General features: G+C 45.1%; 1 protein-coding gene across 3 annotated transcripts in view; it reads right to left on the minus strand.

Annotated features, from left to right (window-relative positions):
- The window catches only part of snx17 (sorting nexin 17), a 103,108-nt gene that overhangs the window by 87,271 nt on the left and 1,279 nt on the right, over window positions 1–14,558 (minus strand). For all 3 annotated transcript variants that reach the window (XR_010465519.1, XM_065026143.1, XM_065026144.1), the window contains exons 3-4: window positions 7,507–7,581; window positions 2,931–3,048 (exon numbers count right to left, since the gene is read on the minus strand). Coding sequence is in view for 2 of the 3 variants with exons in the window: in XM_065026143.1 (XP_064882215.1) it covers window positions 2,931–3,048; window positions 7,507–7,581 (193 nt within the window). In the remaining variant the exon portion in view is untranslated. The remainder of the gene's footprint in view (window positions 1–2,930; window positions 3,049–7,506; window positions 7,582–14,558) is intronic.

Below are 14,558 nucleotides of genomic sequence, written 5' to 3' on the forward strand. Positions count from 1 at the left end.
AATCTGTAGTAGTAGTAGTAGGTTATATCGGCGTGGACCTCAATCTGTAGTAGTAGTAGTAGGTTATATCGGCGTGGACCTCAATCTGTAGTAGTAGTAGTAGGCTATATCGGCGTGGACCTCAATCTGTAGTAGTAGTAGTAGTAGGGTATATCTACGTGGACCTCATCAATCTGTAGTAGTAGTTCTACGTGGACCTCATCAGTAGTAGTAGTAGGTTTTATCGGCGTGGACCTCAATCTGTAGTAGTAGTAGTAGGCTATATCGGCGTGGACCTCAATCTGTAGTAGTAGTAGTAGGCTATATCGGCGTGGACCTCATCAATCTGTAGTAGTAGTAGTAGTAGTAGGTTATATCTACGTGGACCTCATCAATCTGTAGTAGTAGTAGTAGGTTATATCGGCGTGGACCTCAATCTGTAGTAGTAGTAGTAGGTTATATCGGCGTGGACCTCAATCTGTAGTAGTAGTAGTAGGTTATATCGGCGTGGACCTCAATTTGTAGTAGTAGTAGTAGGCTATATCGGCGTGGACCTCAATCTGTAGTAGTAGTAGTAGGGTATATCTACGTGGACCTCAATCTGTAGTAGTAGTTCTACGTGGACCTCATCAGTAGTAGTAGTAGGTTATATCGGCGTGGACCTCATCAATCTGTAGTAGTAGTAGTAGTAGGTTATATCTACGTGGACCTCATCAATCTGTAGTAGTAGTTCTACGTGGACCTCATCAGTAGTAGTAGTAGGCTATATCGGCGTGGACCTCATCAATCTGTAGTAGTAGTAGTAGTAGGTTATATCTACGTGGACCTCATCAATCTGTAGTAGTAGTTCTATGTGGACCTCATCAGTAGTAGTAGTAGGTTATATCTACGTGGACCTCATCAATCTGTAGTAGTAGTTCTACGTGGACCTCATCAGTAGTAGTAGTAGGTTATATCTACGTGGACCTCATCAATCTGTAGTAGTAGCCTATATCGGCGTGGACCTCAATCTGTAGCAACCTGCCTCTAGTGTGTTTGAACAGGGCCATCAGAGCCGGCCGACACCACAGATGCGTCACGCATACTCTCTAGTATACTTGAGGACTTTTTGGGGACCAAAATGTCAAAATCCTACTTTCCATAACCCTTATCCCCACCCAGGAAGTGGTCGGTGAGCCAGGAAGTGTGTGTGTGTGTGTGTGTGCTCCCAGACTATGAGAAAATATGCCCCATATAATTATTAGGTTTGTTCTGAGGTAACGGCCAGTACTCGAAGATGGATACTGAGCACTGTTGCTGCCAGTTCAGTTCCACGCATGTCTTATCTCTCTCTGTGTGTGTGTGTGTGTTCGGCCACAGTTCACCCTTGACCTGCTTGGGGAAGCGTTAGGCCAAAGCGGAGGTCAGGTTGGACGGGGCAACATAACCTAACGTCCCCTTGGACCTTTAACTGAGGAGGAACGAGCAGAAAAATAAAATAACAATTTTACATCTTCCTGACAAGGACCCACACTGAGGGGTGAAACTGACAATTAGTTTTAACTGTCCACTCAACCCCGGCAAGTTTTTTTGGGGTACATATTGCACCCAACATAATACAACTTTCCCATTGGTTCTGAGGATCTATCTGGGATAGGAATCTATTGGAGCAGTGAGTTGGTCTGATTTTTAGGTCTATCGGGGGGAGAAGAGGACAGCCAAGAGGCATTGGCCCCAAGTAAGTGCTTATTAGGGTCTGCTCAGAAAAGTATAACACTAGTTCAGACACCTAGAGCTATAGTGTAGCCTACAGACAGACCAGTTTCAACCTGTACTTACGGTGTTCTCAGATCAGTATTACCTTGAGTCAAAAGCCTGTAAAGTAAGCTGCTGCCCACATTAAAACCTCACCAGGCTAAAAACAGACAGTCAGCGACTAACTAGGTATTTTGAGACATGGATTGGTCATTCTGGTTGCTATGAGGAAATGTTCCAACAGGAGATCATGAGTCGGCTACTGTCTGTTCCACTATACTGCCCTTTTATTGACTTTTATTGAGTCAGCTACTGTATTCTACTATACTGCCCTTTTATTGAGTCAGCTACTGTCTATTCCACTATACTGCCCTTTTATCGACTTTTACTGAGTCAGCTACTGTCTATTCTACTATACTGCCCTTTTATTGACTTTTATTGAGTCAGCTACTGTCTATTCTACTATACTGCCCTTTTATTGAGTCAGCTACTGTCTATTCTACTATACTGCCCTTTTATTGAGTCAGCTACTGTCTATTCTACTATACTGCCCTTTAATTGAGTCAGCTACTGTCTATTCTACTATACTGCCCTTTAATTGAGTCAGCTACTGTCTATTCTACTATACTGCCCATTTATTGAGTCAGCTACTGTCTATTCTACTATACTGCCCTTTAATTGAGTCAGCTACTGTCTATTCTACTATACTGCCCTTTAATTGAGTCAGCTACTGTCTATTCTACTATACTGCCCTTTTATTGAGTCAGCTACTGTCTATTCTACTATACTGCCCTTTAATTGAGTCAGCTACTGTCTATTCTACTATACTGCCCTTTTATTGAGTCAGCTACTGTCTATTCTACTATACTGCCCTTTAATTGAGTCAGCTACTGTCTATTCTACTATACTGCCCTTTTATTGAGTCAGCTACTGTCTATTCCACTATACTGCCCTTTTATTGAGTCAGCTACTGTCTGTTCCACTATATCCTCCTCCCCATGGGAAAGGCTGAGGTCACTTCTAGTTTAATTTAGTAGAGATGAATTTGTGACTTTGAATTCAATAATATAAAAACCCTCTGAAAATAACAAACGTTTCTCTCAACAATACTTGAATTAGAATTGAAATTCTGCTTCTGAATAGAGGTAATTAAAAATACATCGAATGGACCCCAACCCCTGAAATACAGATCCCAGAACTGAAACCTCCTCCCTCACCAGCTTGCATGTATTTCTCCAACTGTTCACGTCTCTGCTCCACATCATTCGGTGTCAGAGTGAAGATCTTCTTTGGGGGGAAAGCAGGTACCAAGTTGTTGCCATGCTCCTTCTTTATCTGGGAGGGGAAAAAAACTGGCTTCAGACGGTGAACTCTATAGGAAAGAAAGGACTTGTCAGAAAAAATATTGAGCATTACCAATGTTTTCAGGTACCTCTGATTACAGATCATATCTTAAAATAGTTGACTACTTAAAAGTTACATTCTGAATATTTTATTATTCAGTATGGTTAATAAAAGTAATGGGTTGAGAGGAACCGAAGTTAGGCCAGAATACATGGATATACAGTGGTTTCCCCAGACTGAAGGTCGACAAGGTTTTCTAGCCTAACTCATCTGAAGGTCATTGGATAACCTGGTCTAACTCATCTGAAGGTCGTTGTATAACCTGGTCTAACCTCATCTGAAGGTCGTCGGATAACCTGGTCTAACTCATCTGTCGGATAACCTGGTCTAACTCATCTGAAGATTGTTGGATAACCTGGTCTAACTCATCTGAAGGTCATTGGATAACCTGGTCTAACTCATCTGAAGGTCGTTGTATAACCTGGTCTAACTCATCTGAAGGTCGTTGGATAACCTGGTCTAACTCATCTGAAGGTCATTGGATAACCTGGTCTAACTCATCTGAAGGTCGTTGGATAACCTGGTCTAACTCATCTGAAGGTCATTGGATAACCTGGTCTAACTCATCTGAAGGTCGTTGGATAACCTGGTCTAACTCATCTGAAGGTCATTGGATAACCTGGTCTAACTCATCTGAAGGTCGTTGGATAACCTGGTCTAACTCATCTGAAGGTCATTGGATAACCTGGTCTAACTCATCTGAAGGTCTTGTGTGCAGTTTGAGGATGAATCACAGGTTTATTTCAAGGCCAGACAGTCTGGTGGAGATGTGGATATTTTCCATGTAAAACATATGCAGGCAGCACATATATCTGGCTTAATACTGTCTAGCCATACTACGTTTCCTCAGCTCATTACTCATTTGTTGTTATTGAAATCAGGGACTTTATCATCAGAAGATCTCTGGCTTTGAAACGATATGCTTTGCCTGGCACCTCGAGTATCAACAGACATCCAACGAAGTTCTAATTCAGATCTGAATAAAGCTATGGGCTAAAAGGCACTGGTGTAATGTGCATCTGTAGCAACTGCAAGCAGGGGCGGATTGGCCATCTGGCAATTCTGGCAAATGCCAGATGGGCTGGACAATGTTTTTTGGGGGGTGGGCTGATTGATATTGACAAACTAATATATTTTCTGTATAAAAAATATAAAAATTTGAGAAAAAGGGTGACATGGCCGGCGGTAATAACGACAACAATTTCTTTTAAGCAATCTCTAATTATTGCATAACATTTTAAAAATGCAATTGCGGGAAAAACAGCTTTGGAAGGTTTGTCGACTTGTCCCTGTTGAAGAGGGGAGGGTCTCAGCTTTCTGTAGATATCATTTCTCAACTTAATAGCAACTATTTTATAACCAAGCTATTTGATTAGGCTTTGAGATATGGAGAGACACGAGCGAGAAATGCACACTGGCAATTGCGAGGGCATAGGCCTAAAGGCATCATGGGTAGTAGCCTACAACTGAAAAGGTTTTCTGGGACATCTACTGTTGGATGAATATGTGGCAACAGTGGATAATATATTTAGAGTTCGTTTACCCAATGATTTTAATTAGTGCCTTCAGAAAGTATTCATACCCCTGGACTTATTCCACATTTTGTTGTGTTAAATTAAACTGAATTAAACATTTATTAAATTTGATTTGTTTCAGCCATCTCCACACAATACCCCATAATGACTAAGTAAAAAAACATTTTTTTTTTTTTTTTAATTACCAAATTTATTGCAGGAAAAAATAAATAGAGGTGAAGTTGGCGACGTGCGCAGTGCTGTGGGTTGGTGTGGATAAAATGCCAGGGCTGAATTATTGTCCTAGTCCGTCCCTGACTTCAAGGTGCTTTTCACTGATATGCTGCCCTACCTCTTTCTCATGCATACAGATCAGTCTTGTAAATCTATACACAGACCGTCTGAAAGGGCACCCTATCCCCTATATAGGGCACTACTTTTGACCAGGGTCCTCATCAGGAATAGGGGGCCATTTTGGACATATCTTCTGACAGATCAGATGAATGGGTCCTTCTAAAACAAACTCCCACGGGCCTCTCCACACCACGGCTGTCACTAGGAATAACACTCACACCCCCATTTAACATCCCCTTCCATCACCATCACCAGGAAGAACATCCAGGAGGAATGGGTTTGTACTGTAGTGTTGACAGGGACGTGTCCAGGAGGAATGGGTTTGTACTGTAGTGTTGACAGGGACGTGTCCAGGAGGAGTGGGTTTGTACCGTAGTGTTGACAGGGACGTGTCCAGGAGGAATGGGTTTGTACCGTGGTGTTGACAGGGACGTGTCCAGGAGGAATGGGGTTGTACTGTAGTGTTGACAGGGACGTGTCCAGGAGGAATGGGTTTGTACTGTAGTGTTGACAGGGACGTGTCCAGGAGGAATGGGTTTGTACTGTAGCGTTGAGTGACTACTGACAGATGAGACTAAGGAAATGATACTAGTGTCTATACAAAATGCACAATAAGACGTGCTCAACTAAGAGCATTTTTACCGCAGCAAGTTCAAACCTGGTTTCAAAAGAGACGTCTCACCCTGTTGATACTGCTGAAAATACGTCATTATTTTACTGTAGTTGATTTGTAGGTGATGGTCAGCTGTGTTTTCATACCAATGGAGGAGATACGGGGCTCCAGGTGATCAGATGGGGGTGGTAACCAGGGGAGTATTATTTACAGAGAGCAGCATTAACATTCACATTCTGTCAGATGTAAATTACACGGAGTGGCACCGCAATTAAAATAAAATAAAAACAGGTTGGCGTGGTTACAGGGAAACGTGCGCCATGGCAACCCGTGGGGTAGTACCCGTGACTACCATAACAGTCAGACGTGACCGTGACCCAGTTCCAAAAAACGGTACCCTATTCCCTATCTAGTGGTCAAAAGTAGCGCACTCTAAAATAGGGAATAGGGTGCCGTTGGGAACAAGGCGTGTGGGTGTTCCATCCCACGCAGTGTTACCTAGCAACGGCAGCTGTGGAGTGTGTGGAGGTGTACGGAACACAGCCTTGACGACGGAGAACCTGTTGTTCCTTTATTCCTTGATCATGTGTGTTGACGCATGATGTGCAGCCTTACATACAGCGTGTGAGATATCACAGCTACTGTAGTGTAACAGTATAACTTTAGACCATCCCTTCGTCCATACCCGGGCGCGAACCAGGGACCCTCTGCACACATCGACAACAGTCACCCACAAAGCATCGTTACCCATCGCTCCACAAAAGCCGCGGCCCTTGCAGAGCAAAGGGGAACCACTACTTCAAGGTCTCCGAGCGAGTGACGTCACCGATTGAAACGCTATTTAGCTAGCCATTTCACATCCGTTACGCTAGCAGTGGTAAGACGAAGGAAGAGACCAGAGGACGATAGCCTGAACAAAAGGGTTGACTACTACCCATTAGCCATCATAGCAACCTACATAGCATCCTACATCTAAGACAGTCCTTTCTTATTAGGTCCTAAACGGACTTTTCAATTTTCTTTTTTTTAATACACATTGTTTCTGGGCTAACAAACTTGACTTCCTCTGTAGCATTTTCAGATTGACTGAAGGGAGTCAGACCACAGTTTCACAAACAGGTAAAAGGAGAAGTAAATGAACAAGGTCAAGAAGAACATTCCTTCCATGACAACGCCTTTCACTTTTGAAACTCTTAACCGCTCGGTTACGTATTCTAGCATGAACTAGCCTGAACACCCAGGCTTGAGGTTGGTTCTAGTTCTGGTTCAAGGCTGAACATCAAGCAGGACAGTTGTAATAGTTAAGAGACGTGAGGCCGCGGTGAGGAAATGTCAGGTGGCAGCGTCGAGGTGATGTTTTGACGTTCGTAGCAGTGTTACCCCCCCCTGGCACGGACCATTGCTGACGTTTGATGGAGGTGGGGAACCCCTTTGTCCAGCTCAATTGACGCTCCAAAAAGAACTTGACCTTAATTGGTTTCAATTGAAGCCTTGGACCTGCATTCACATGGGCTGTGTTTACACATGCCGCCCAATTATTGGAAAAAGAGCTGATCTGATTGGTCAAAAGAGGAATTAGTAGGGAAAGATCATAATTGGGCTGCCTGTGTAAGCACAGTCGAAGCCTCTCAGAGTACGAGTGTTGATCTCAGATCGGTTTTGTCTTATAGATCACAATGAAAAAAGATGACTTGCCTGGCTAGAGAGGTCAGAATAATTCAGTTTGAGTCATCAGGCAATACGATGCCGTGTTGAAGGGGGATCTGGTCCTAGAATAGCACTGGTCCTAGAATAGCACTGGTCCTAGAATAGCACTGGTCCTAGAATAGCACTGGTCCTAGAATAGCACTGGTCCTAGAATAGCACTGGTCCTAGAATAGCACTCAGAGGAATATATTCTATTGGTACCTGTTCGTGTAGTCCCAGGAGCTGACTGTAGCGAACCCGGCAATGTAGAACCCCGTTCACATGGATGTTGTAGGCCTGAAGGAGACACGTGGGGAGAGAAAGTAGTGAGTATAGCTTCTAACTGAGCTGAAAGACTAAACAAAAGAAGGGGGTCTGCCACGGTACAGCCTGTTGTGAATCCATTGATTTGGCAGAAGAAAAAAACTAAAACTGCTGTTGTACTCATTGTCTGAACAATTACTTGCTTACTGTAGTGCATTCTGGTATTTTATTACCTTATATTTAAATCATTGTACATCACCACTGTGGAGACGCTTGCTGGGCAGTAATGATCTGTCCTGAAGCAACGTTTCGGCGTAAACTAAGCATATACATGTGTAAGTGATTGAGAGTTTGGAACCTCTCCACAAGAGAGACTTATCGACTTAGTAGTTCGAAGGAGGAAAACAAACACTGTAGATACATCTAATTCAGGGAGGAGAGAAATTGTTTATAGTTTCACTTCTTATATCAAAACAACAACAATTGAACTGCCTTGAAGTTCAATCAAGGAGCACTTCCTCCACACTGGGGGGGGTGGGACTAGTGTTGCTCGACTCTTACACTTCATTTTAAATCATGGAAACTAGGCGTGCAAAAATGGCACCTTATTCCCTATTTTAGGGGGCACTACTTTTAACTAAAGGCCTGTAAAGGGGTCTGGTTAAAAGTAGTGCACTATATATATATATATGTACATGAGGTGCCATTTGGGACACAACCTAGGCTTAATGAAGTGTTGCTGCTTTGGCTTAAAACACAAACACTTCTCACTTTCAATTACATCGTGGATACCAGTGTGAACACACACACACACACACACACACACACACACACACAGTGTTTATATTATGCCGTGGCCAATAGCACAGTGTTATGAATGAAAGATGAATGTGACTTGTTTGCTCAACTTCCCTGTTTTTTTTTTTATTTTTTTTTTTTACAAGAGCCATCGTTGGCTCCTCCTACGCAACAGCAACAGTTTGGGATCAACAACAGCCAGTCATGTGATTGAGGTCAGAAGTAGGGTCTAATCACCGGCAGGTGAAGCTAATTCGAACTGTTATTTTGGAAGGCTTCATTAATATGGACCATTTCTTCTTGGAACACTGAACTGTTTGGTATGATAACAAACCACAGAGCCAACCCCCTGCCCTCTCCGTAGCCAACCCCCTGCCCCCTCCTTAGCCAACCACCTGCCCTCCTTAGCCAACCCCCTCTCTCTTAGCCAACCCCCCCCCTCCTTAGCCCCCCCCTCCCCTCCTTAGCCAACCCCCTGCCCCCTCCTTAGCCAACCCCCTGCCCTCTCCTTAGCCAACCCCCTGCCCTCTCCTTAGCCAACCCCCTGCCCTCTCCTTAGCCAACCCCCTGCCCTCTCCTTAGCCAACCCCCTGCCCTCTCCTTAGCCAACCCCTGCCCTCTCCTTAGCAGTGTGTGTTGAGGAGCAGTGTGTGTTGAGGAGCAGTGTGTGTTGAGGAGCAGTGTGTGTTGAGGAGCAGTGTGTGTTGAGGAGCAGTGTGTGTTGTGTGTAAACCACACTATAGACTGTAAACTATAGACTGTAAACTATAGACTACAAACTACACTATAAAATAGAGACTAAACTATAAACTACAGCCCAGACTGTAAACCAGACAGAACTATAAACTACAGCCCAGACTGTAAACCAGACAGAACTATAAACTACAGACCAGACTGTAAACCAGACAGAACTATAAACTACAGACCAGACTGTAAACCAGACAGAACTATAAACGACACTATAGACTGTAAACCAGACAGAACTATAAACGACACTATAGACTGTAAACCAGACAGAACTATAAACGACACTATAGCCTATAAACCAGACAGAACTATAAACGACACTATAGACTGTAAACCAGACAGAACTATAAACGACACTATAGACTATAAACTAGACTAAATTATAAACTATAGCCTGCAAACTAGACTATAGCCTGCAAACTAGACTGTAGCCTGCAAACTAGACTGTAGCCTGCAAACTAGACTGTAGCCTGCAAACTAGACTGTAGCCTGCAAACTAGACTGTAGCCTGCAAACTAATTACCATAAGATTCCGTCTGTTTATCTGCCAGTCTGTTCACTCACTAGCATGACTAGTTACAGTCAACAAGATGCCATGTCATGTATAGAAACATTTTTAAAAACCTGTCTAATGAGGCTGGTGGTTGTTTTCACCAGGCTACAGTTGGTCAACTGGAACTCACCCAAATCTAAAAACACAGAATCATACTGCAGAATAAAAGAATAGTATAAACATGCACATGTAGGCAGAACTAAAAATGTCCATGCAGGAAGGATGACAAGACAAAGTGTGCCCCAAATGGCACCCTATTCCCTATGTAGTGCCCTGTGTTTGACCAGAGGCCCATAGGGTTTTGGTTAAAAGTAGTGCACTATTAAAAAAAGGGGACAGGATGCCATTTATGACACCGCCAAGAAAAAACCATGACATGTATAACAAGGAGAACTAGGTCACTTGGTAAATATGTGGATACAGGAGTTGATTTAATGTAATGCAAAACCTTCCCTTTAAAAAAAAAAAAGGGAATTCAGGATTTAGGCAACGAAGCACTTTTTTAAAATTTAAATTTGACCCCTTTTTCTCCCCAATTTCGTGGTATCCAATTGTTGTAGTAGCTACTATCTTGTCTCATCGCTACAACTCCCGTACGGGCTCGGGAGAGACGAAGGTTGAAAGTCATGCGTCCTTCGATACACAACCCAACCAAGCCGCACTGCTTCTTAACACATCCAACCCGGAAGCCAGCCACACCAATGTGCCGGAGGAAACACCGTGCACCTGGCAACCTTGGCTAGCGCACACTGCGCCCAGCCCGCCACAGGAGTCGCTGGTGCGCGATGAGACAAGGACACCCCTACCGACCAAGCCCTCCCTAACCCGGGCGACGCTAGGCCAATTGTGCGTCGCCCCACGGACCTCCCGGTCGCGGCCGGTTACGACAGAGCCTGGGCGCGAACCCAGGGACTCTGATGGCACAGCTGGCGCTGCAGTACAGCGCCCTTAACCACTGCGCCACCCGGGAGGCCCGCAACGAAGCACTTTAATCTACTTCACAAGAGTCAGATGAACTAGCGGATAGGATTTGTGTGCCTCGTCTGCAATGCAGGTTTAGCAAGCTAATGCTAACTAGCATTAGCGCATTGACTGAAAGTCTATAGGCGTCTGCTATATATATATAGATATACAGGGAAAATACAGGAAAGTATTCAGACCCCTGGACTTTTTCCAGTTTGCTACGTTACAGCCTTATTCTAAAAATTGATTACATCGTCGTCGTCGTCCCCACCCACCTCAATCTACACACAATACCCCATAATGACGAAGTGAAAAGATGTTTAGATATTTCAGTTAAAAATCACATTTACATAGGTATTCAGACCCTTGACTCTGTACTTTTTTGAAACGCCTTTAGCAGTGACTACAGCAGAGTCTTCTTGGCACTACAAGCGAGGAACACCTGTATTTGGAGGGTTTATCCCATTCTTCTTCACTCTCAAACTCTGTCTGGTAGGATAAGAAGCGTCGCTGAACAGATATTTTCAGGCGTCTCCAGGGATGTTCGATCAGGTTCAAGTTCGGGCTCTGGCTTGAAGGACATTCAGAGACTTGTCCCGAAGCCACACCTGCGTTGTCTCGGCTGTGTGCTTAGCGTTGTTGTCCTGTTAGAAGGTGAACTGTTGCACCAGTCTGAGGGCCTGAGCAGGTTTTCATCAAGGATCTCTCTGTACGTTGCTCTGTTCATCTTTGCCTTGATCCTGACTAGTCTTCTAGTCCCTGCTGCTGAAAAACATCCCCACAGCATGATGCTGCCACCACCATGCTTCGCCGTAGGGATGGTGCCTGGTTTCCTCCAGACAGTACCCTTGGTTTTCAGGCCAAAGAGTTCAATCTGGGTTTCATCAGACCAGAGAATCTTGTTTCTCATGGTCTGAGAGTCTTTAGGTGCCTTTTGGCAAACTCCAAGCGGGCTGTCATGTGCCTTTTACTGAGGAGTGGCTTCTGTCTGGCCACTCTACCATAAAAGTCTCATTGGTGGAGTGCTGCAGAGATGGTCACCTCCCTGACCAAGGCCCCTCTCCCCCGATTGCTCAGTTTAGCCAGGTGGCCAGCTCTAGGAAGAGTCTTGGTAGTTCCAAACTTCTTCAATTTAAGAATAATGGAGGCCACTGTGTTCTTGGGGACCTTCAACGCTGCAGACATTCTCGTCTCTGAGCTCTAAGGACAATTCCTTCGACCTCATGGCTTGGTTTTTGCTCTGACATCCATTGTCAACTGTGGGACCTTATATAGACAGGTGTGTGCCTTTCCAAATCATGTCCAATCAATTGAATTGACCTCAGGTGGACTCCAATCAAGTTGTAGAAACATCAGGTGGACTTTCACTCCAAATACCTTTTTTTTTTAATACATTTAAAATTAAAATTAAATAAACTGTTTTGGCTTGGTCATTATGGGATAATGGGTGTAGATTGTTAGGGGAAAAATATATATATTTAATAAATTGAGACTAAGGCTGTAACGTAACAAAATGTGTGAAAAAATGAAGGGGTCTGAAAACTTTCCAAAGTTTAACCATAGTTCAGTAGAGACCATATAACTACACAGGAAAACTGTTGCCCGTCCCAAAACCACAGGAAGTGACAACTGTCAGAGAAAGAATGGTTTTTGCTCACAAAGGAATTCCGGCATTTAAAAATGCAGTCTTTGTTTTTTCCTAAAGCCCCTGTAACTGTGCTGTGTTATGTGTGGTGCGGACGCTGGTTCCAAGGTACACAGACAATCCCTCAGTATTAAAAGGAAAAATATATATATTTTTTTTACAAATGTATTTTTAGTATTTGTTTCATTCGTCCACTGTTGATACAGTCACAAAATGTTTTACATGTCAGCTATCAAGTTCTAGATTTAGAACTTTCAAAATCTTTCAAAAAGATGACTTCCTTTCCTTGAGATGCTGGTAAGAACTGTAAGTTGGTGCGTTTCCTTAGCGAAAGTTAGTGTTACCCCTTGGTACTTTGCTCTCTCTCGCTCTCCGCTACACTACTCACTCGTGGTTAATGGTTGAAACCGGTCTGTCCATGCCTCATCAGCAGCTGGAGACCTTTAATGACCTTTATAAGTCATCAATCTTTACTCCAGTGTTGCTCCGTTCCCTCAGCTGTCAACAGACAGACGTTTTGCTTCAGGCTACATCGGAGACAGTGACTGTGTATTTTCCTACTAGCACCGACTTTGCTGATAACCTTGAGGGAACATTTTCTTACGCTTCGATCATACTCGACAGCGTCATTGCATTTAGGTACACCAGAGTTACATTCATTTCCAATGAAAAACGCTGCGTTTGCCTTGCAGCAATTGCGTTGCGGAGGCAGCCGCAGTGCGTTCTGTGTGGGCGGTGCGTACATTTAGGATTTATCAAAACGTATGTGTCAAACTGTATGTGTGGACGGCTTGACAGAAATAGTAGCAGAAGGTGAATGTTGAACTGTTACAGACATATCAAGATGACGCTGCGTGCGAATAACTTCATTTTTCTGTAAAGTTACTCATGGTGTGGTGCCAGGTACCTGGACGTGAAAACTACAAGCAAGCACAGGCTCCTGGGGCAACCAGTTACCTGCCAGCGATTATCCTCGGAGCCGACAGTGGCTAGGCGGCAATAAAGATGCTGCGAATACTCTAGTGAAAAATATCTGATACGATTGTATGCAACCGGCAATACAATGCATTTGGACGGTAAGATGAGGACACAATATCGCCATCTGCCGGCCTTTGAGCTAATTTCAAGGCACAAGGCAATGTTTATGAAACATACAGAAGACAGAAGCCGCTTGGTGGGCTTCAGACCCCGGGACAGCCGCTTGGTGGGCTTCAGACCCCGGGACAGCCGCTTGGTGGGCTTCAGACCCCGGGACAGCCGCTTGGTGGGCTTCAGACCCCGGGACAGCCGCTTGGTGGGCTTCAGACCCCGGGACAGCCGCTTGGTGGGCTTCAGACCCCGGGACAGCCGCTTGGTGGGCTTCAGACCCCGGGACAGCCCCTTGGTGGGCTTCAGACCCCGGGACAGCCCCTTGGTGGGCTTCAGACCCCGGGACAGCCGCTTGGTGGGCTTCAGACCCCGGGACAGCCGCTTGGTGGGCTTCAGACCCCGGGACAGCCGCTTGGTGGGCTTCAGACCCCGGGACAGCCGCTTGGTGGGCTTCAGACCCCAGCAGCCGCTTGGTGGGCTTCAGACCCCGGGACAGCCGCTTGGTGGGCTTCAGACCCCGGGACAGCCGCTTGGTGGGCTTCAGACCCCGGGACAGCCGCTTGGTGGGCTTCAGACCCCGGGACAGCCGCTTGGTGGGCTTCAGACCCCGGGACAGCCGCTTGGTGGGCTTCAGACCCCGGGACAGCCGCTTGGTGGGCTTCAGACCCCGGGACAGCCGCTTGGTGGGCTTCAGACCCCGGGACAGCCGCTTGGTGGGCTTCAGACCCCGGGACAGCCCCTTGGTGGGCTTCAGACCCCGGGACAGCCCCTTGGTGGGCTTCAGACCCCGGGCAGCTGCTTGGTGGGCTTCAGACCTGTGTTGTATTCTCCACAAGTAGGGTTTTCAGCCATTCCATTCTCCTACATTTGGCTCCATGTAAACTACAATTCCAATGCTGTGTTTTAACGTTTAGAAAACATCAATAATCATTGCTTTCTTATCTTTCATGTCAGTGAGAAAGAATCTTTCAACTAAAACACACATATATATATATATACACACTTAATGTAGCAGTGTTGCACAGATCCACAAGCTGTGTGAGCCTCCAGTTTACCAACTACACTTCCTCCCCAGTTAACTGACAGGTTTTCAGAGCATGCTAGATAGCTAATAGCACAGGTGGTGGCCTCTGTATGCAGTCTGTCTTCTGTAAACAAGCTCTCCAGTTTACCAACTACACTTCCTCCCCAGTTAACTGACAGGTTTTCAGAGCA

Source organism: Oncorhynchus nerka, linkage group LG13 (assembly GCF_034236695.1).
Source record: "Oncorhynchus nerka isolate Pitt River linkage group LG13, Oner_Uvic_2.0, whole genome shotgun sequence".
Lineage (NCBI taxonomy): Eukaryota > Metazoa > Chordata > Actinopteri > Salmoniformes > Salmonidae > Oncorhynchus > Oncorhynchus nerka.